This window comes from Peromyscus eremicus, chromosome 6, assembly GCF_949786415.1.
Source record: "Peromyscus eremicus chromosome 6, PerEre_H2_v1, whole genome shotgun sequence".
Classification (NCBI taxonomy): Eukaryota; Metazoa; Chordata; class Mammalia; order Rodentia; family Cricetidae; genus Peromyscus; species Peromyscus eremicus.
In genome coordinates this window covers 2,116,355-2,139,893 of record NC_081421.1, presented here as the reverse complement: position 1 = coordinate 2,139,893, position 23,539 = coordinate 2,116,355, and the positions used below count along the sequence as shown (strand labels likewise).

At 43.8% G+C, this 23,539-nt stretch overlaps 1 protein-coding gene across 2 annotated transcripts in view; it reads left to right on the top strand.

Moving 5' to 3' along the window:
- The window catches only part of Dclk1 (doublecortin like kinase 1), a 298,047-nt gene that overhangs the window by 125,333 nt on the left and 149,175 nt on the right, over positions 1–23,539 (top strand). For both annotated transcript variants that reach the window (XM_059265105.1, XM_059265108.1), the window contains exon 4: positions 17,620–17,719. In XM_059265105.1, coding sequence (XP_059121088.1) covers positions 17,620–17,719 — 100 coding nt within the window. The remainder of the gene's footprint in view (positions 1–17,619; positions 17,720–23,539) is intronic.

The following is a 23,539-nucleotide window of genomic DNA, read 5'->3' as shown; positions in this document are numbered from 1 at the left end:
TTACCTGTAAAAGTTCGCACAAAGCTGTTTATTGGCTTCAAAACATGCTGTCAACATTTCATGTTTGGACACTGAATGCAGTATGACGCTAGAGTGAAGTGGGGGAGAAGCACATCGCTCTCTCTGTAAAAATTAAGTCAGGTGATTTTACTTAAATGTATTTATAGCCATAAGTCCTTGCATGGGCTTCTTAACCTATCAGATTGACTAAGACTCAGCATTAGAATCAGGCTTCACACTTGTGAATGACACATGGAAGTTGATCCGTGGACCAACAAGAGAGCCCCTCAATTTCAAGTTCTGTGCTGAATGGTTCTGCCTCCTTTGCGGTTTCAAAGCTCCAAATTGCTGCTAAGTCAAGGCGCTTCATGCCTGGATCTCATTTCATCTGCCTTCAAGGGGGTTATGATTGGCATGGACAAATGTGTTAGCCTAGAGGGTCTGCTCAGTCGCCTGCCTGTCAGACACTTGAAAAGAATATGATTTTCAGGGAACGTACAGGGAGAGTGCCTATCAGTGTAGTTACTGCACTGTGTTCTCTGTGTGTGAAGGGAAGGGGGAAAGTAATGGACAGGGCGAGAGGATGCTGTTTTTCATGTGTTGATTGCAGTTCCTGTTCCTTGCAGTCGTCTGAAGTCTGAAAGCTGTTAGAATGATCTTCACTGTAAAAACAATTCAGGAAAAGGACAAACCAGATGCTGCAGGTTTATCCCGCCCTCTTGTCAATGACCCTTGACCCTCTGAGGATGACCTTGGCGGTCTGGGCTTCCCCAGTAGTAACTTAAGGGCTGTTGTTTGCCTCTTCCTGCAAATCTGCATCATGTCTACACACCTGTGAATTATCAAATTCTGAATTCTTCCTGTCACCCTGGGAGGGCAGTACTAGATCGTCTACATACGTCCTGTAAAGAAATGGGGGCTTCTCAGTACTGAATAGCTGGCCCACTGCACCATTAATGGAGCTGAACCCAAATTTTCCAGATTCCAGAGGCAATACTCAGACCCGCTGATGTATGCTGTCCTGTGTCGATACTTTATTGATTGCAAATCAGAACATACACATAGACAAACACAGGCATGCCTTCATCCAGACATGGGGAGCATTTCCCTCTGCAAGGTGATTGTTCCTTACAAAACCAGACTGGGCCCATGGGGACATGCATAGCCTCTCCTGGCACTTACAGAGACCATCAGTGATATGGGACTCTTCTGTGGAAGGAAATAACCGTTTCAACTTACTCCTGACATCGAAGAAACCCAATAAATAAGAACCAACCATTAGAAACTGTGGACAGGTGGTTTCTTATCTCCCACTTGATGCCTCAGGCCCAAAGCCTGTTTTCCCAAGCCACTGCTTTTTCTACACCTCACTTCTGTCAGCTGGAACTAATGTTGCTAATGGCTTTCCATGAGTCTGCTGGTTTTCCACACTTGAGCAGAGAAGATGGCCACTAGGAAAATGACTGCATATGAGTTGGTTTTTATGTTTAAAGACAGACTTTTCACTATAAAGAAAAAAAAAAAAAAACGGAGCTTTGAGACCATGGCCCATCCCTGCAGCCAGAGTGCATTGGGGGGCTCTGCCTTATGGTGCATTATGGTGAAGGCTATCTTTGTCGTTTTATCTTTATTGAGCTGGTGATGTTTGTGCTGATGTTTTATGGCATGGATTCTCTAGGGAGGAGGGAATGATGGGAAAATCTAGGGGAAGGAGGAAAAGACACAGAAGACAGTTACAGTTGACAGATTCACACTTTTGCCAGGACCCCAACATAAGCTTTTGTAACTATACATACCACACACTTACGTACATATACGCACATGATACTTGCCATATTGGTTTTTTTAATGAGCAATCACCATTGAGTATGGAGTCCTCTTCCCAAGATTGAACTGCCTGCCCTCTCTAGGTCATGGGAGTGTTTTATTTAGAGTGTGCAGTCATGTGCATGAAAATATATGTGTTTCCAATTTTTAAAAATAAGATTTCCACACCGGTGGGGTAGTTCAGTCGAAGTGTCTGCCTTCAAGTCCGAAGAGCTGAGTTTGATCCCAAGGACCCACAGGTTAGAGGGAGAGAACAGACTCCTGCAAGTTGTCTCCTGACTGTCACAAAAGCATCAATGGTACATGAACACACAGGCTCATGCATGCACACACACACACACACACACACACACACACACACACACACACCACAACTAATAAAGCTGAGAGATGTTCAAATAAAAGACCTGGTTTTGCTTTTCTTTAGAAAATAATTCATCTGGGCTGGTTTGTTGCATGAGGAGTATTGACTTAGCTGGGCAAAGAGTGTTGCCGTTTGGTGCAGCCCCATCAATTTCCTATCTGGGTTAATGGCCATTGATCGGCTCATTTGCTGTGTTTTATTAGGCCTGGCCTCTTTCCTGTGTGTGTCACCTGCCAGGCTTCTGCAGGCAGGAAGCTCCTCTCCTTCAGCTCACACACTGTGAGGACATGGCAGCCAGCCCTGTTAGTTGTGCGGTGCTGAGGTTTAGAACTCTACAAACTCCCACATACACAGAACAGGATAAAGGCAAAAGCAGTAGTGACCTGCAGTGTTTTAGCTCCCATCTCTTCTTTTGTGTGAGTGTGTACGTATGTGTCCATGCATGCATGTGAGGGCCAGAGGACAATGTCAGCTGTTGTTCCTCAGGAACCATCTGCCTTGTGTCTGACATGGGGTCTTTCATTGGTCTGGGATTCACTGATTATACTAGGCTGGTAGGCCAGTGAGTCCCAGGGATCCACCTGCCTTTGCTCTCCCAGCACTGGGATTACACACATCACTGTGGCCAGCTTTTTACAGGATTCCAGGGATCAAACACAGGTGCTTCTGCAGCCAGCCCTTCGCTGACTGAGCCATCTCCCCACACCTAACATTTTTGAAGGCCATTGAGTAAGGATAGCTCCAAGCTTGTGTTCAGAACTACATACTAGACTAGCGTTTACTTATAAAACCATGTCTTGAAGCCAATCCTTCATTCTGAGCTATTTGTGCTTTTTAAAATCTGCCTGTAGCCATCTCTTTTTCTCACCTTTGCATCAGCTCTGTTTAGATGCAAATGTAATCACACAAAATGGAATCGTTATTCACACAGGTCCAGAGAATGTTTCCGTTTGTAGTTTTAAAAGGGGATTGGCTCTCAAATATCTTTTTGAAGAAAAAAATATTTTTAATAGTATTTTCAAAGTCATGTATATATGTATATATCTACCAGCTACAAATGAGCATGGACACAAAATATAATTTATTCCTAATAGCATTCTAGCTTCACTTTGTGCTGATTCCAACTGGGATGATTATTATCAGTTAGAAACTAATAAGCACCCAGTGAGCAGAACAGTAGCTAACTGCCACACAGAACACACAAGAGACAAAAGACTGTGCTCTCGCAGCACTAAACAAACACAAAAATACACTTCAAAGTGTTATGAGGGTGCTCATTGTAATGGAGGATGGTGATTGTGGTAATTATCGTGGGAGGGTGGTAGTGATTGATGATGGCAATAGGGATGACAGCAGGAGAGGTGGCTATCATATGGGAGGAGGGAATTGTGGAGGTGATAGGAGAGGTAATGGTGGTAGAGATGATGAGGGTATCTATGGCAGAGTCAATGGTGAGAGGAGTAGTGGCTATGATGGTGAGGATAGTGGTGCCTGTAATGATGATAGTGGTGGTATTGGCTACATGGTGGTGATGATAGTAGTGGTGGGTATGGTGGTGGTGATGATGGTATTGGTGGGTATGGTTGTGGTGCTTGCTGATGGTGATGGTGGTAGCTAAGATAGTGGTGGTGATAGTGATGGTAGTGGTGACGATGGCTTTGATGGTGGTGGCCGCTATAAGAGTAATGGTGGTATTAGCAATGATTGTGGTGGTGATGATGGTAGTGCTGACTATGACAGTAGTGATGATTGGCATGCCGATGATGATGGAGATGGTGATGATGATGGAGATGGTGATGATGATTGGCATGGGGATGATGATGATGATGGAGATGGTGATGGAGATGGTGATGATGATGGAGATGGTGATGATGATGGAGATGATGATGATGATGGAGATGGTGATGGTGATGGAGATGGTGATGATGATGGAGATGGTGATGATGATGGAGACGGTGATGATGATTGGCATGGGGATGATGTTGATGGAGATGGTGATGATGATGGAGATGATGGTGATGATGATGGAGATGGTGATGATGATGGAGATGGTAGTGGTGGGGATAGTGGTAGGGCTTCTAGTAGTGTTGTTGATCATGCCACAGTGAAGCTGATGCTGATGGTGGTGATGGTGTTGCTAACAATCTTTTTGGAAATGTCAACTATATGGAATAATTGTTGCTTGAAAATCATCACTTGAGAAAACTAATTTGAATTGCATAAAAATATCTCTTTTAGTGTCAAGCTATATATACGAACCAGTAAATTAGAAATAGATACAGACACATTTAAAGCAACCAACTCCATACTTTAATGTCAAGCAACATTTATAAATATTCCTGGCAGGCACAGACATCTGTGGTTTGGTGGGTTATTATTATATGTGACTTCAGACAATAAACCAGTGCACAAACACATACAAGGAAAAGTAGTTATGCTTTTTAATCCTTCATATATATACTAATACTTTGGATTATGGTTTTCTTGCAAAGCTTTCTCAGAATCTGACTGTATCTAAGGGCACTTACGGATAACTTAAATAGCTTGTCTTCTCAACCACACAGAGACAAAAGATAGTAGGCTTACGAGTCTTACTTGGCTTTCCAGTGAGATGACTACCAACCAGGGCACCTTAGTGAAACCAACCAGGGCACCTTAGTGAAACGGTGTCTCAAAAGCCCTAGAAAAAAGGGGAGAGGTAGAAGCAGGGAGGAAGTGGGAAGAGGGGGGAAGTTACAAACACACACACACACACACACACACACACACACACACACACACACACGGCACTTGAAGCAGGATCACAGATTTCAGACCAGCCTGGGCAACAAAGCAAGATCCTGTGTCAGCAATTTAGGCCAAGAGACAGAATGCGTTATTTTAAATATTTTAACTCTGATCAACCCTACCTGAGGGTGCTGCCACACAGATTCTGTGGTTGGCTTTTGTTCTCTGGGTTTGACATCTGACTTTTGTGTCTTTACTTGCATGACAAGACCTCTAATGAGCACTTTTTAACAGCTGATTGGTGACTCCTTCCTGGGTTGTAAGTCCGTTTAGCTCCAAGCCCGTGTGACTAATGGAGCTTTCCAAGCTCCTTATAAACTTGTTAGGGTTATTTCAGAACATCAGCTCTTTGTCCTCACCGTCCTTTTACAAATGACAACCTCACACCCACAGGATCATAAAACAAGCATTTCTAAAAGAATATTCTTTAGAAAATCTCTTCTAAGGTGGAGCTATTTTTAAATTAGAGCTCAGACACTGCTTGGATGGAATCCAGACCAGAGGAGTCTTTTTGTATGATTTTGTGTGACTCTAAAGAGACATCTGCCTGATTTGAAGCCAAGCCACTCTCTCAGCTCCCTGTGTGCGCTGATCATTTGAGAGACGCTCTCAGCGTGGATTTAATCTTTTCTAACCCTGACTGAATAATCTGAATTCAATCAGATTGTTCAAATATTCCAGCTCCTGGGTGTGGCTACCACTCTTCCTGAACACCAGCTCTACATGATTGATAGGAGTTCTGATCAATGATTGCTTACACCTGCCCCCACAAAGATGACTGTGAAATAGTTTCCATCTTCCTGGTCCATGAGTTAAGTCGTCAGTGGACTAGTGTCTAGTGGTTAGTATAAGTGACTCTAACAATATGGCAGACAACACTAAAGAAGCAGAAGAAACCAAACCCAGGAACAAGATTGATGTGCCGTTACTTGGTTAGAGACCAAGACTGGAAGGTTTTGAAGTAAACACTAGTTTTCATAGCTCTCATTCCCAGCTAGTCCTAGGCTGCTAATGCTGCTATTTTCTTTTCTTTTTAAAATTTTTATTTATTTTTTATTTTTTTCAATTTTTATTTGTTTATTTTTTTCTATTATCAGCTTGATTGATACAGTACAAATTCTTTTTCCTCTTTTCTATTTTAATAAAAAGAAAAAGGGAAAAAGTTATAACTAATATAAGAAAAACTATATACAAAAGTACCATAACTATATACCACATATACAAGCAATAAATACCTAAACAATGTCTAGTCCATTTGTATTTGACAAATTCAGAGAAAATAATTCCATTATCTATTCTATTTTGGTAAGTCCAAAATGTACCTGATTCACTTTCTACCCTAACTTATATTACTAACAGAACTATCTTATAATGTCTTTCAAATTTATACACTTACACCTCTTTAGTGAATTTCTTTTCTGAAGTTCTTAACAAAGAAAACTATAACTATAACTATCTAATCCAAATGCCCCAGAATAATGCTCAATACAGATACCTAGCCAACGTGCCTTCCTGCTGCCATCACCACTAACAGTAAATATGGTCGTACTCTGGGTTCTCTGAGAGCCGGGCATGGTGTCTGTGCTTTGTCTCATTGACTGCTCCAAGAATAGGATTGGTAGTTTCATTAAACACAAGGAAACTGGGCAGGCAAGATGCTTCAGCTGGTAAAAGCTCCCGCCAGTCCAGCCTGTTGCTCTGAGTTCTAGCCCAGGATCCCACAGTGAAAGGGGAGAACCAGCTCCTGGAAGTTGTCCTTTGACCCCCCCCCCCCGGAATGCACACAAAGACACGACTACACAATAACAGAATTTTACAGCTAAGTTTAATAAGGGAGGAAACAGGTTTGGAGGTATTGGATAGCTGCCCAAGATCATTCGTTAGTGTCAGAGCCCAGTACTTGCTGCTGGAGATCACCTTGCACAGTACTTTAGCTTGGGGAACTCATAAATTAAAATCCTGACCTTTGCCCTCAACTGAAGCAATAGATGTAGGATGAAAGACCTTTGGGAGTGCTCATGATTAGATCAGGGTCCTTATACAGGGTCCTAGGGAAGATGCTAGAACCTTCCATCAGGTGAGGCTAGTGTGAGAAGATATGGTCTATAAGGAAGTGGGGCTCACTAGACCCCTAGTCAGCTTATCCCTTGGTCTTAAACTTCAAACTCCAGAAGTGGGAGAGACAACTTTCTGGTATTTATAAGCCACCTTGTCAACGGCACTCTGTTACGGTAACCTGCGCAGACCAGGTCACACATGTGACAAAGGAGAGGTGTCAGCGCAGATTCCCCTGGAATCCTGATGAGACTGCAACCTAATCATCACATTCAACCTTGAAAATATTCGAAGCCCCTATTACTGCATAGGTGATATACTAGCATACCCCACACCACAGCTTAGTCTGGCCAGCTTGTCTGCTCAGAGCACTTACTCTACCCTACCTTTGAGAAAAGTCATTTAACGAACACAAAGCCTGTGTTATCATAAAGTGTTCAGTACTTCCTGTAACTTAACGGATACTCTATTAAAAGTTAAAAACAAGGGTCCTACGGGTCTTCACGTTATCTTGCCTGCAGTTCGTGTATACTAAGGCCATTTCTGCGTGGATACATAATAGCCTCACACTACTGTAAAGTCAGAAATTAAAATGATCAATAAAGTCACTGTAAATGGCACCCTCGATTATTAAAAGACAGAATTAAATAACAAGGGACCAGTCATTTGGCATCAGCCTGTGAAAGGCTGATTTTTACATAAAGGCTTTGCGCTTGGTCAGATTGCATTTTAGCAGCTGATGTCTGTGGAAAGAGAGCACCTGAGGACATGCCCAGTGAATGAGTGAATTACTTTCAATTCCACATCCTTTTTTTTCTCTCTCAAACCAACACAACAGAATTCTGCCGTGTCAAAAGAAGAGTGAGCTTGGGGAGGTTGCCCAGTGGGTAAGAAGACATGCTTTGCAAGCATGCGGAGCTGTGTTAGAACCCCCAGCACCCCCGTAAAAGGCCAGACATGGCCACATGTGCCATGTAACCCTAGTGCCATGGCATGCAGACAAGAGGATCACCAGGGCTTGCTGGCCACCATCCTAGATTCAGTGAGAGACTGTCTCAAGCAAACGAGGCAGGGAGTGGTAGAGCGTGACATCCTTCTTTGACCTCTGCATTCACACACATAAGCACATATACAAATAGTCATATGTAATCCTAACACACACACACACACACACACACACACACACAGAGACAGAGAGAGAAAGAGACACAGAGAGAGACAGAAACAGAGACAGAGAGACAGAGAGAGACAGAGAGACAGAGACAGACAGAGACAGAGAGGCAGACAGAGAGAGACACAGAGAGAGATAGAGCGAGAGAGACAGAGCGAGAGAATACTCTCTACCTCACTTCCGGAGGCAGAGTCTTTTGTAGAACCTGGAGCTCATGGACTCAGCTGTGCAGGCTGGTCCATGAGCTGCAGGGATCTGCCTCTGCCTCCCGAGCTCTGGGATTGCAGGAGCATGCTGCCACGCTGACCTTGTGAGCAGCAGGGGCTGGAGAGATGGCTCAGCTGTTAAGAGCCCTTGCTGCTCCTGCAGAGGACCTGTGTTCAATTCCAATTCAATGTCAGGAACTCAGAACTGCCTCCAGCTCCAGGGAATCCAACACCCTCCTTTGGCATCTACAGGCACTGGAAGCATGCACACGCACACGCACGCGCACACGCACACACACACACACACACACACACACACACACACACACACACACACACACACCAATAAAATAAAAGTAAGTCTTCAAAACGTGAGCAACAGAGCTTTTATGCCTACTGTCTCTGGTATCAGGAAGAGTGAGAAATTACCCATAAATATTTGAAAAGAAAATTAAAGGATTATACAATAATCAATGAACTCAATAACTGGACTGAATTGTTTTAGTTTTCATTTTTATACTGGTTTGTGTTTGTTTTTGTTTTTTATAATGATCTCTCATTCTTCTCTGCTTCCGGCGACGTCTGGGAGCTATCCTCCATTTGGTGTGTAGAGGGCGCTCTTGTAAAGAAAATGTCCTTGCTAAGGGCCCTGATAAGAATCTAGGCCAGCTTCCTGCTGTCTTTGTTGCCATGGAGACCACACTCCAGCGAAGGGCAACGGATTCCGTGGTCTCGATTTGGAAATGTGTAACCGGCAGATGCCTTTACTGCCTTTGTTTCAATCTTTGCCCTTGCAGAGCAACTCACGCCGGAAGCTGAGCTGAGGAAGTCCATGTTTGTCTGCTGGGCTTTGTTTCCCCTGTACACATCTGTCTCCCTAGAGGAGTGCGCTGGCTTGATGAGTCAATGGAGAAGATGTGAATTCATAGCTAGAAAAATAATACGCTTTCCTCCAGCCGAGGAAATAATTCTAATTCTTTTAAAGAAAAAACGATGTTTTTATTAGCTGCTTAGACTATTATTATATGTGATAACTACTCACAGCAACCGTTTTACCAACCAAAATGTCTGAGACATACATGCCAGGGTATAGGTTTGTGTGGGTTTAAACAGGCATAGTCTGCTGCAGATTGGCAGTTAAGAGCCTGCATTTGAATTCTAACTGACCTGGATTCCATGGATCTTCTATTCCACCCTAGGCTGCCTTGTTCATCTACAGATTGGGATCCTCACCACCATAGAGTCATTTAGTGTTCCCAACACTGTGACAAACATGTGAAATAATCATCCTGGAAGGAGAAAGGTTGATTTGGGTTCACAGTCTGGGAAGGTTCAGTCTGTAGGTGATTGCTTTAGGGTCTTTGACAAGGCTGAGTGTTGGTCATGGTGGGACTGAGGGAGAAGCAAAGCTGTGACCCTGACCAGGAAACAAAGAGAAGAGGGGAGGAGCTGAGGGTGCACTGTGCCATCAGTGACCCAAGGACTGCCACCAGGGGGTTCTGTCTGCTAGCAGCTGGACTAGTTCCCAAAAACACCATGCTGGGAGGTTGTGCTGGCTGGTTTTACGTCAACTTAACATAAGCTATAGTCATTGCAGAAGAGGGAACCTCAAATAAGAAATGTCTCCATAAGACAGGGCTGCAGGAAAATTTGTAGGCCATTTTCTTAATTTGGTGATTGATGTCAGAAGGCACAGTCAGTTGTGGTGGTGCCATCCCTAGGCTGGTGGTCCTGGGTTCTATAAGAAAGCAGTCTGAGCAAGCCATGGGAGCGAGCCAGTAAGCAGCACTCCTCCATGGCCTCTCCATTAGCTCCTGTCATCTCCAGGCTCCTGCCCAGTGTGAGTTCCTGCCCTCACTACTTTTGATGTTGAACCGCTACACGGAAGTGTGAGTGAAATAAGCCCTTTCCTCCCCAAGTTGTTTTTTTTTGTCATGGTGTTTCATCACAGCAGCAGTGACCCTGACTAGGACGGAGGTAATTTCAACTCAAGCTATAGCAGCTGTCCGGCGGTTGTCTATCTGTCTCCTTCACCGTGGGGAGGGCTGAATGTGGAGCTGGCGCTCAGAGCAGAACATTTGCCTAGCGTGCAGGGGGCTCTGGGTCAGCCCACAGCACGGTCCCAAACAGCAGCAGGGCAAAGGCTCCCGATGCTACAGCACATACACAACTGTCTCCAACTTTTCTATCTCTGTCATTTAGTTCTCAGGTTCAACACATTAGAAGCAATGCAGAAACAGATAAGAAAACTGAATTAGCTCCTCCATGTCTTTTTTTTATAACAATTGAGCTTAGAACTTTAATTTGCTTTCTGTTGCTATGATGAAACACTGACCAAAGCCAATGTGGAGAGAAAAGGGCTTGTTTAATCTTACAACTCCTAGCTCCCTTCCATCCCTTAGGGAAGCCGAGGCAGAAACTCCAGGTGGGAATTGAAGCAGAGACTGTGGAGGAATGCTGTTTACTAGCTCAGCCCCTGTGGTTGCTCAGCCTACTTTCTTACACACCTAGGACCACCTGTCCAGGGGTGGCAACACCCAGAGTGTGCTGATCTCTCCCACATCAATTGTCAGTCAAGAAAAGGCAGCACAGAGTTACCTACCATCAGACAGGCCAGTCTGATGGAGATGTCTCTTCAGTTGAGGTTCCTCTTCCCCAGATGACTCTAACTTGTGTCAGGTGACAAAATCTAACCTGGAAAGCAGATTTCCTGATCCCTGCTCAGAAGCTCTTGTCTGCACACTCAAGTGGGTTTTGTCAGCACATGCGACAATTCTAAGCACCTGTGGGTTTTGAGGTATTCTAGCTCCAGCACTGTCCTAAGCACCATCCAAGGAAATTCATACAATGAACGGGGAACTTCCTTTGAAGTTAAATTTCCATAGAATAACCAAAGTACTAGGTAAGAACCAAATATCCATGGATAGGACTTGAGCAGTATACCAGAAAGAGATCGCTTCCTTTCTACCTCCATGCAATGTACATAGAATTTTATTTCTGATATAGGCATTCCAACTGGGATACTTTTTCAAAAGAATACAAACCTATGGTCTCCACAAATCTAAGAGTTGGTGACAGACACCCAGCCCCCTGAGCTTCTGAGCTAAGACAATGATAAACACAACTCTCATTATGGTCCCAGATGAGAGCAGCCTTTGAAATAATTCTCTAGAGGTGCAAGCAGTGGGAGTCAAAGGGAGGCCAGAGACATGGACCACATTCCGTCTTTGTGTTTGTAACTTCTTTGCACCAATCACATGGCTCAAATCTAAAATATGCTTTTCGTTAAAATAGTAATCCTAAAAAGGCAGCATGGTGGAGGCAGAGACAAGTGGATCTCTAAGAGTTGGGGTCCAGCCTGGTCTACACAGTAAGACCCTATTTCAAAACAAAATGAAACGAAATGACAGTCCTGACAGAATCTTTGTTCCCACAGCAATAAGGTAATCCACTTGTTACATTGTGCTCAGATCGACTTAGAAAAGAAGCCTGTGGGTGTGGTATCTAGAAGTATATAACTATGTTGGGTTATGATTTAAAAATTATTCATTTGAAGTAGGTTTATACTTTGTTCATACTTATTTTTAAAGATAAAGACAATACTCTTGGCTCAAAAAATGGCTAAAGTTTATTGAGAATTTATTTGTTTCCTATTTGTGGTCTTAAGACATCAAATCCTTAAAAAGAATGATGTGATAAACTGAGGCACAAAGAGGTTCAGAGCTAAGTGGCAGAGTGGGGTTCAGTCATGACCCAGGTGGCCAGCAGTGCTGTGCTCTTGGGGAATGTGCTCCAGAGCAGGCACAGATGTGGGACCAAAGAGGGCACCACCCAGGAGAGACACTGTTCTGCCCTGACCGGATTTTAAATCTTTATAAACAAAACTCATTTCAGGACAACTGGGAGAGGGTAGAGTAATCCAGACAGAGAGCCTCAGACCTTTGGCAAAAATCACTAGAAAATCATGTGTGTTACTTTTGGTGAGTTATTGATTCACAACAAATGCTGTGTTGGGAGTTGTAAGGATTTTTGAGTCTATGGACTTATAGACTGAAAAAGAAGAGAGAAAAGATGAGGACACATATTCTTGAGGCTATCAAATAAAAGGTCAATAAACATTTATTGAATGATGACAACAGCTTCAGAACAAAGGTGTGTTATGTCCCTTTGGATTAAAGGGGATGGGGAAGGTAAGGCTTGAACCTTCAACCAAACCTTAGTCCATAGAGGGGACTTAGACCAAGTCTAGGTGAGGGTGGATTCAATAGGGGCATCTTTATGGAAAAGAAAGATCACAAGTAGAAAAGAATAAGCCCCTTTTCAGAAAATAAAATCAATGGAAACACATTCATTTTAGAACTTAAACTATCCATCCACCCAGCCATCCAACCATCTAACAATGTTTATTACTCATCAGACACTGGGTCACAACTGGAGACCCTAGTAGGTGAATTTGGAACAGATGTGAAGGCATCTGGATTGCCAGCTTTGAAAGACAGACTTTTGGTTGATGATGATAAGCCATGGTTTCTGAGATGGTTTCTGAGCTACAGAAAGAGAATTTGATATTTTACTATGGAATTGCAGACTGACAAATGAAACAGGATGGATTGCAGAGAAAGGGTCAAGCAATCAGACTTTTACAAGGACCTTTTGCCAAGGGCCCTGGAGGAGGTCCCTGGGCTCTGGGCAGACAGGGTGATGGCAGCCACAGGGAGAGGGCTGCAGTTGCCTGGGATTTGGAGATGTTGCAGGAAATCAACCCACAGCAGAAGAATGGGGAAGAAGAGACACTGGCAATCCCAGCTCTTGGAGATCTGGTGTGGGTAAGAGGATGTTGCCAGTGAAACAGGAAGGCTTGCACAGGAGTTTTTCACAGTCTGTCTCCTTCCTCAAACTTGTTGCCTCTCTTACATTTGCCCCATCTTGATGGATGCTTCTGACCACAACTGAGCAGAGATTTCGGGGCAGATGGGGTCCATATTCATGGTCCCCTGTAGCGTGAAGCATGTTCTTCACCCTTAAACGTAACTTATATTTTAAAGCTGGAAATCAAGCTGAGTTTTGAGTACATCAAGTTTTAAAGTGATTCACACTTCGTAGATATGAGATCAGATTATCATGCAAAACTTATTTTACATTTTTCTACTTTCTATAACCCTTTGATGCCAGAATGCTCGGAAAAACCAAGGGAAACTCCCGCACTGCATTTTCCAAGTGGGGTATAAACTCCCCCGTTACTCTTTTCTGTTGGGTGGACTACATTGCAGAGGCCTCTCAACCCAGGAGTGTGGGTAACTGAAAGGCACCACTTTTTCCAGATCCACCTTCCTTTAAACCTGAATCCAAATCTGTTTTGCCCTCAGCCACTTTGTCATGGTGTCTCCCAAGGAATGGCTTTGTTTTGTAATGTCATCTATGGAGCCTACTGCCATTTCCCAGTGGGATGTTGCAAGCAAGAGAGGCGAAGTCGTGCTCAGCTGAAAACCTCCGAGTCTCGAACAGTTCAACACTTTCATTAATTCCATTCACTGAAGCTTGGGCGGTAAATGAGTACATAATACTTGACATTGGAATGACTTTTTCCCCATGTCTTTCCTGCTGCGCGATGACAGATAATTTCTTTAGCAATCACTGTGTTCTTTTCATATTCTTGGAATCTCGGTGTTGGAAGGAACATCAAAAGTGCGTCATGTTTCATCTCCCACTTGCCAACAGAATCGTGCTGAAACCGTCCAAGATGGATCATTTGTTGTCTGTTGTGTTCTTTGAGCCTCAAGCTTGGAGAATGGTCATCCGCACAATGCTGGGAGCACTCCCAGAACATGCTGTGTAGTCCTGCCCTGGACTTAGCAAAAACATGCGTACACAGTTGAGTGTGGTTGAGTAGTCCCACCTGATATCCTGCAATGAATATGGCAGAATCTGTAGAAAGGAAGGAGTATTTCCTTTATAAAACAACATTTTTGGTCTATAAGAAATTTTGTGTATGTGTACATGAGTACATTTTCGTGTACATTTGCGCATATGTGTACACATTGTTGAGACCAGAGATTATTCCTAGGGACCGTTTCTCCTTGAGCACACTCTATCACATTTTCAAGCTTATCAATTAGGTTCTACACGCTCCTGCTTCCCCAACGTTAGGATCATAAGTTCTACTATACCTTACTTTTTAAAACAAACAAATAAACAAACAAAAACCATGGGTTCTGGAGACTCAACTTTGGTCATTGTGTTTATACATCAAGCATGTTCTAGACTGAACTATATCTCCCCAACTCCCAACCAGAGAGTTTGTTTTTTTTTTTAATCATGGTATTTGGCTTAGAACTTGACACACTGTAGGCCCATCATAAAAGTTTCAGAAAATAAACCAGTACTTAAATATTGCTAGCAAAACATGGCTCCCTGGGAAGACGGTAGGTAATAAGTAGTTCTCCCCTGCACATTCCTTGAGTTTTGTTTCAGTTGGTTTGCGTTATTTTGAGACTGCATCTCACCGTGTAGCCCAGGCTGGTCTCAAACACACAGTCTTCTTGCTTTAGCCTCCCAAGTGCTGGCATTGTAGGTGTGTGCCAACATGCCTAGCTTCTGAGATCTTTGACCTGTGGCTGTCCACACACGTCCCAAGAGGGGCATGGAACACTGCATCCATGCTGCTGTGGAAGAAACAGTTTAGGAGTCAAGTTCAGGGATCTTGGTTTCCCCCCTCTCCTCTTTGAACTTGGGTACACTTTAATGCACTAAGATTATTTGGAGTTCAGAAACTAAGGAACCTGTCCACGCTGGATGAACTCAGTGTGACATTTGGACATAGGACCTCTGATGGCACAAGTTCTATTCACCACCTACTTTTTAAGGACACGCTGCACTTTGGGGCTAGTGTTCAGTTTTACCTGAGGGAAGCCCATGCCTAACTCATTTCTGTATGTTTGTGCCATGAGCTATCTTACATCTACCTTGCATTCATTAAAAACTTATGTATATTATAGAGATATGCCTTGTGAATGGTTGGCTAGATGACATCAGTACCCATAGAGAAAGCTGGGGTGTCGAGATAAACGAGACCAGCACTGGAAGGAGAGAAAAAGAGTTGTGTGGAGGACATGCTCTGCCCACCCAAAGGTTTCTTTATAAAGAAAGTGGAAATTCGATTATTCTAATACTAAGTTTGTGATGAAACCCTGGGGACCCCCCCCTCCTCTTAAATGATCCATACCCTCAAGCTTTAGATGGCAGAAAAGGCACTTAACAGCCATGAATACATCTGATTCATTCTTAAGGTTTATCATCAAACGGTTGGAGAAATTTCCTCTAAGAAATTTGCAGCCAAGCCGTTATGTAGAAATGAGACATCTTGAGAGACCCTCAGTAGCCCACATGCCGTTGCACTGGGGCTGCAGAGAATGTCATTCGCACCCAACTCACAGCGCTGAGTCCTACAGCTTGTGTAATGTAACATGGTAGCACTACTAAAGCCTGACAAAGACACAGAGACCCAGAGGCACCCATGGCTGAACCACAAATGAGAGAGACGCTGACAGGAACCTCAGGGCATTAGCTTCTCACCCTCCACACGTGTTTTTCTTCGGTGCCCAAGCACCCAGAGGAACATGCCATTCAAGAGGCTCATTTTTCAGAGCTCTGCCCTGGTGAGTTTTGTTGTCAACTAGACACAGCTCATTAGGAGGGACTCCCAGTTGAAAAACTGCCTCCACCAGCTTGGCCTGTGGGCATGACTGTGGGCCATTTTCTGGACTGATAATTGATATAATAGGGCCCAGCCCACTGTGGGCAGTGCCATCCTTAGGTGGGCCTGGGTTATATAAGAAAGGTAGCAAACATGAGCCCGGGAGCCAGCGGGTATGCAGTGTCCCTCCACATCTCTTCCAGTTCCTGCTTCCAGGCTCCTGCCCTGCCTTCCCTTGATGAGCAACTATAACCGGCAAGGCAAATACAGCCTTTCTTCCTCCACCTTGTTTTTGATCCATGTTTCACAGCGACAGAGAAGTAAAGTAGAGTCACCTTACGATTCGCCCACATGGTGAAAGGACATTGGGAATGGATAGGATTCAGCAGCCTTCCAGCGTTAGCATAACCCATGTGATCAACAGAAACTGTAGAAAAGCATCTTCAAGCAAATGAGTCATGCCGACCACAATTCACTGCAAAGTGACATTTACCTTCGAGTTCTCATTTGGGAATAGACTACATGGAGTCCTTTTATTTGTTTTTCAGACAGAATGTCACTGTGATATTCAGACTATCCTTGAAGTCAAGCTGGTGGTCCTCCTTCCTCAGCCTCCCCCGTGCTTAGATGATAGACACATGCAACCATGTCTGGTCTAAAATTTTCTTTCACCTGACAAGGAGAAGTTTCCAGGAAAAGGTCATGATGGCGCCAGGCTATAATCTCAACACTAGGGAAGCTGAGGCAGGAGGATGGACAGTCCAAGGCTAGCTCTAGGTATATTGTGAGACTCTGTGTCAAACAAACAAGGGCTAGAGACACAACTCAGTGGCTGAGTGTCAATCTAATGTGTACAAGTTTGGGGCTTGATCCTCAGCATTGAAAAGTAATTGGGGGTAGGGTGTTGAGAGTTTTAGTGTTCAGTGTAACACGAGAGAAAGTCATAGAGTTTCTTTAGTGTCTGTATCTAAACCTCATCAAAAACTCCTTTTTCAAATCCTTCCTCTTATAAGGGTTTCAGTTTTATCTCAACTAGAGATGGAATGGGTCTACAGGTTATTTTAATACACTGTTTTTCTTAGTGATTGTTGTGAGTACACAATGCTATCAGTTATCAACTAAAGCACGTCAGCTGTTAAAGCCATACATTGGCTCTCCTTGCTATTGGAACTTACATTCAGAAGCCGGTGTGTGTGTGTGTGTGGGGGGGGGGTGTCTCTGCTCCGAGTAGCTGAATCCCCGGTGTTATGGAAACAAAGAGCTCTTGCCTCCTAGCCTGTTGATGTATCCAGTCATAAATGTGACAGTTCCCGGGGCTAGTCGCCTTCTCCGCCTTCCTGCAGACCTGAGACTAACTCGTTCCTTACTGATAACAGATGCTGGAGCCGAGCCTTTGAAATACCCCTGTTGATTCCATTAGAGGGAAATGGCTTTATGCAGTGGTCTATGGGGGGTGGTGGTGTTGTGATTGCTGTTCTGTGGACCCCTGGCTGAGTACCATGCTTTTCTCTTATAGGTGATGTGCCTTCAGGACTTTTTTGGTGACGATGACATTTTTATTGCATGTGGACCAGAGAAGTTCCGTTACCAGGATGATTTCTTGCTAGATGAAAGTGGTAAGGAAAAAAAAAAGTTCAAAACCCGGGGAAATTTGAGGCAGCTTTCCAAAGTGAACCGCACCAGGCCAAGATTATGTCAACTCCAAAGCCACCAAATCAGTTTCAGACCCTCTCCCGCCTTGTCTTTCCTATATCTTGAATTTCTTTGATTTTTTTTAATATAGAAAACAGATGAAATGATAATTGAAAAGGTTAATCCGTTTGGAAGAATACGTTCCTAATGGCTAATTTATAGCCATTTAATAACTGAACTGATGCCTTACAGAGAAGCACAGTGTGGATTTCTACACTTTTAATTATATATTTTCATAAAACAATTTATAGTGGATGGATTTGTAATCATAAAATTACAAAGTATGCTTCTAGACTTAGCTTTCATGTGGCTTCCTCTAATTCCTGAGAAAACGGTTTGGTGCTCTCTCCCTGAAGTACATTGGAATTCGTATGTCATTAACATCTGTGAACTGTCAGGATGGTAGTTTCCTTCCTTTAATGAACTAAATGTGACCCTTGGTGATTGATAAAGAGGGGAGTACTGATAAATGGGGAAATTAATGTAAAGGGCTATGATTTTCGGAATGATTTATTTTGGGTGGGGGGAGGTGGTCTCGGGAGTCATCTCAGAATCTTACAGTATCACAGGTAAAATAATTGCCCAGGACATCCTGCCTGGGTAATTTTCCTTCTAATTTAATTAGGGAACTATTACATAGTTACTGACACTTCAAATTCTATCTAGTTGGAGACATTTTTGGAGGTAGTAAGTGAATGTGTTGCTACATTGACAGGATGGGTGGACAGTCCTGAAGTGAGATAATGGCAAGCGTTGTCTTGTCCAGGGCTCGTCCTGAAGCTCAGTCGTAGACTCATATTGGATCAGTTATGTGTGGTGTAGTGATGGGCCATGCACAGATTGTTTTTTCAACGACAGATGACACATAGTGGAGCCTCGTGACAATACAGTGCTCAGGCACAGCACAGCCAGCCATTCTACCTTATTAACTAGATTCTATGATGTTCCCACCACACTAGGTCACCCAAACATGCAGGTCACAAAACATACCCTCATCATTAAGCAGCACATACATATCCATATATAACATCAATGATGCGCACTTAATGGTTGACTAATTCATGATTTCAGTAACATAGGCAAAGAAAACTACCCTCCATCATGAAATCTTCAAGTGTTCAGTGGAAGTACAGAGAGATGACATGAACGTGACCCACGACAAGATTTATTTTCATGCAAGGTCCTGACAGGAGGATTACTTTGGCATCTCTTTCCCTCCGAATAAGTTTTCTCTAAATACATTCCATCTTTATAATTGATACACACGTCCTCTTGGGGCAAGGATTTATATAAATGTATCATTCACAAGATGTGCTCAGGGAGGAAGCGTCCCACCTTGTTTAAGGAAAGGACAAAGCAGCTTTGCCAGTGTGGAACAGCAAATGTTTCCAGCCAGGACGCAGAGCTGACAGCATGGGTTTTGAGAAGAATAAATGGCCTTGACTTTCAATTTAAAGAAAATAGCTGCTTTTGATAGAACGGTCTGGGACACCAGATGTGTTCTGGAATGGGAGCCCACTTGCTGCTTTGATACGAGAGCAGCCCGTCTGCCTTGCCCGGGAGTACAGCTCACTTTCAAATCGGCAGAGCTGGCCACTGGTGTGCAAGGCCTCCCTCCGTTCTCTTTATCTAGCCATCAGGTTGATTTCAGGCCACTACTCCCACCTGGCCCATCTCAGGAAGCCACAGTGGCTGGTCCCCTGCTCCTGATGTGGTAAGATATGTTGTCAGCCCGGGAGCTGCAACCACCCATCACCACAGGCAGGTAGACTTTGTGGGAAGTACAACAGAAAACCAATCCCCGACCCTTCCGTTATCAAAAGACATATGGGATGTAGCCCAGTGATAGGGCACTCCCACAGCTCCCTCCTCAGCTTTGTTAAAGACAAGTGGGGGCTGGAGAGATGGCTCAGCGGTTAAAAGCCCTGAGTGCTTTTGCAGAGAACCTGGGTCTGACTCCCAGCAGCCACAGGGTGGCTCACAAGCATCTGTAACTTCAGTTCTGAAAGACCCAATACCTTTTTCTGTCCTCCAGGGGCACCAGGGACATACATGGTGTGTAGACATACATGTAGGCAAAACACCCATGTATATAAAATAAAGTAAAATAAAATAAAAAAAGTATTTTAAAAGAAAACACAAGTGTATGTACACACACTCACACGAGTGTATATAAACACACACACACATGCACATACACACACACACACACACACACACACACACACACATTCTAGCCAGCTTTTGACACTTAACCCCTTGAGAGCACTCTACAAACCATTTTGTTGAACTCCTCACTTTCTTTCTCTAGATAAATATGTCCTACCCAATTCTCTGTGTGAAATCCATTTACTGTGTAGCGTGCCCTCCTCCATTCTAGAAAAAAAAAACACGTGGGCACAGGAGGTGGGGAAGGAGAGTCGACTAAAGAAAAGAAAAATTCTAAATTGAGGTTTTACTTCCTTAGATGAACTTACCCAGAGACTAAATTCTCACATTGTCAACTGCAATTCTCCTGGTGCTCGTACAGCATGTTCTGGGCTAATGTATTAAAATATGAATCTTTTTATAAACGCTAAGTGTGATTGAACCCAGCTCATCTCTACTTACTAAGCTGTATCCGAGCATTGATGCTGTATGTGGTCAGTTCCATGGTAAACTTCCTTAAAGGTGTATGGAGACATCTTCAGAATTAATAATTTTCCTGGTGCAGAGCCACACTTGATTTAATGGTGTCAGGAAGTGGCCTTGTGCAACAAGGCGGTGCTTTTATTTTATCTTTAGAAACAAACCCAGCTACTAATGTGCTCGGAATTAGGAAGGACATGTTCCCAAGTGTCACCAACTATCTCCCACAGACATTGCACAGGGGCTTTCCAAGGGAGACTTCTGCTGTAGCAGATACATGGTTCCCGAGGCCACATGGGAGCAGCATCAGTATCAGTAATGAAGAGCCATAAATTCTCCTTCCTATCTTCACGTGCTATGTGGGGTGCCTTCCTTGTTCTAATTCAGAATGTAACCATTTTAGCAGAGTGTCATCCATCAAGAGAGTTTCAGCACCTTCCAAATGGTGGCCAGAGTGCTATATATAGAGGCCGGCAGAAGCTGGCAGATCCATCCCTTGTGGCACCTGCTGTGTGATTGAGAATGAGGAAACAGAGTGAGGGAAGGTGCCACGTTGGAGACAGGAAGCTCAACCCGGAGTTGCTTAGACGCTGACGACAAGCCACTAAGTGTGGCACTGATTGCCGTTCGGAAGGGACAGGGTTTGCTTGAGTAGTGCCTGCCTGGCCCACATCAACTCCTTGGTGATGAGCCTGGCCTCGGTGTCACCTTTTGGTCTAGCCCCTCATCCTCAAGGCTCACGTGCCCACCATTTCATGGCTTTTTCTGCCACTCATCACGTGGTCTTGCCATGGGTGCCTTTCTACTGTCCAGCCAGCTGCCTTCTTGAGAGCCTAAATCTTACTTTTCTGAGATCGTGAAACTCATGTCAGGAAATCATTATTTGAAGCTTATGTCTTTTCTGCCTCTTGTATTTCATTAGTCTCTTAAGGCTTCTGTACAAACTTCCACAAACTAGACAGCCAGGGCAACAGAAAGCACTAGAAAAGATTTTGAGTGTTATCACAAAAAGATGGAAAATGCTTTTATTTATTCTTTAAGATTTTCATATAGGTATACAATGTATTTTAACCATATTTACAAACCCTCCACCTTCCAGGATCTCCCTACTCATGTCTCCAACTTCACGTTTTATCATTTTTTTTTTAGATAAAAATGAGAAATGTTTGAGGTGGTGGATGGGCTAATTACCCTGACTTGATCACTCTATATTGTGTATTGAAACATCACATTGCATTGCATCACATTATATCCCAGAAATACGTTCAATATTTTGTACCAACTATAAATAAATATTTCAAATACCCAGTGTGGGGGGGGCACCCAGAGACTTACTGTGGTGCAGCTATGGAGGCAGAAAGTCCATGAATGAAGTCACGGGTAGAGAACTGACTGGAGTGCAAGGCAGAGTCCCTCCCTCCCTCCCTCCCTCTTCCTCCTAGTGACTGCTGTTGGCAGTCAGTCTTACATTCCTTGCCTATGGGGACATCCCTCCAGGTTGCCTCCTCCATCCCCATGGCTCAGTATGCTTATCCCATTTCCCTCTTCCTACAAGGTCATCTGTTGTTAGATAAAGGTCTATCCTCATCCAAGGTAGCCTCCTTTTTTCTTGAGAACATCTTCAAAGACCCTCTCTTCAAATGACTTCATGTTCAGAGGTATCAGAAGTTGGGATTTAAACAGGGCTTTCTGGGGGAAAATGTCTCAACCCACAACGGAAATTGGTAAGAGCCATCCAGATTTTAGTTGAACCAAATTTATTTCCTCTAATTTCTAGAACTTTTTATAACTGTTGGAAGGGTACTTACTCAGTGTACCGTGTTCATGCAGTGCCCACAAAGGCCAGAAGAGGGCATCAGATCACCTAGAACAGTGGTTACAGATGGTTGTGAGCTACCATGCAGGTGCTGGGAACTGAACCCAGGTACTCCACATTAACAGCAAGTGCTGTTAGCCACTGAGCCATCTTGCCAGTCCCTGGAGTTTCATTTGATTCACTGTCCTTGGCTTTGTGCAATGATATCAATATGTGTAGTAGCAGAGTTCCAAACAGCAGAGCTGTCACTGGGCTACCCCTCATGTGACAGGTTGGACAAATGCTGTCAGGGAATTTCAGCACCATGGTGGCCAGGGGCCCCTTGAAACCTTTCGTCTGAGCTGAGAAAGTGCTCTCACAGGCACAGGCGCCTGTGTGTCTCATTGACTGAACTGTCAATCCAAGAGATACTGATGTGTGGCTGATATCCAACAATCTCTGTTGAAAGCCTGTTAGTTCCCTGCAGGTAGGGTCCATGCTTGCCCACTGGTCATCACACTACAGGGTTCTGCTCTGGGCTCTGTGTGGCTTAGCAGAGCTAGAAATGTTCATCTGACCACACCAAGCTAAGTGGTTGAAGTCCTCTGCGGGGAGGCTCATGCCATAATCTGCAAGGAGTCCAGCCTATCTAAGAAAGTAAAATTAAATGAGTATAAACAAGAGACTGTGCTCTATGATTCAAATAGAAAGAAAAAACAGAAAAACACAGCTCCCAGACAGACTACTCTTGTCGGCCAGGAACAGATCAGTTTTCTCAGCCATGTGTGAAAATTGCTTTTCTTTAACTGCGCGCTTAATGTCAGATATGTGATTTGGTCCATTTCCTGTGTTCTGTGGGCCTATATTTCAAGTCTTCTTATTAAAGTGAGAGAGATGAAACATAAACTATATTTATACACATGTACATACAGATCTGTGTACACATAAACAGGACAGAACTAAAGAATAGACCAAATATGTAGTTAAACTTTGGTAGCTGTCTAGTGTTCTACCATATTAAAAAATGTGTATGTAGGTATTTTAATTGCCTGTATGTCTGTGCACCACATGCACACGGTATCTGTGGAGGCCAGAAGAGGGCATCAGATCCCCCGGAACTGAAGTTACAGATGGCTGTAAACAGCCACATGGGTGCAGGGAATTGAACCCAGGACCTCTGCAAGAGCAGCCAGTGTTCTTAACTGCTGAGCCTTCTCTCCAGCCCTATTATATTTCTCTTGAGGTAGGGTCTCACTATGTAGACCAGACTAGCCATGAACTCACTATAAATCTCGGGCTAGCCTTCAGCTTTAGATTCTCC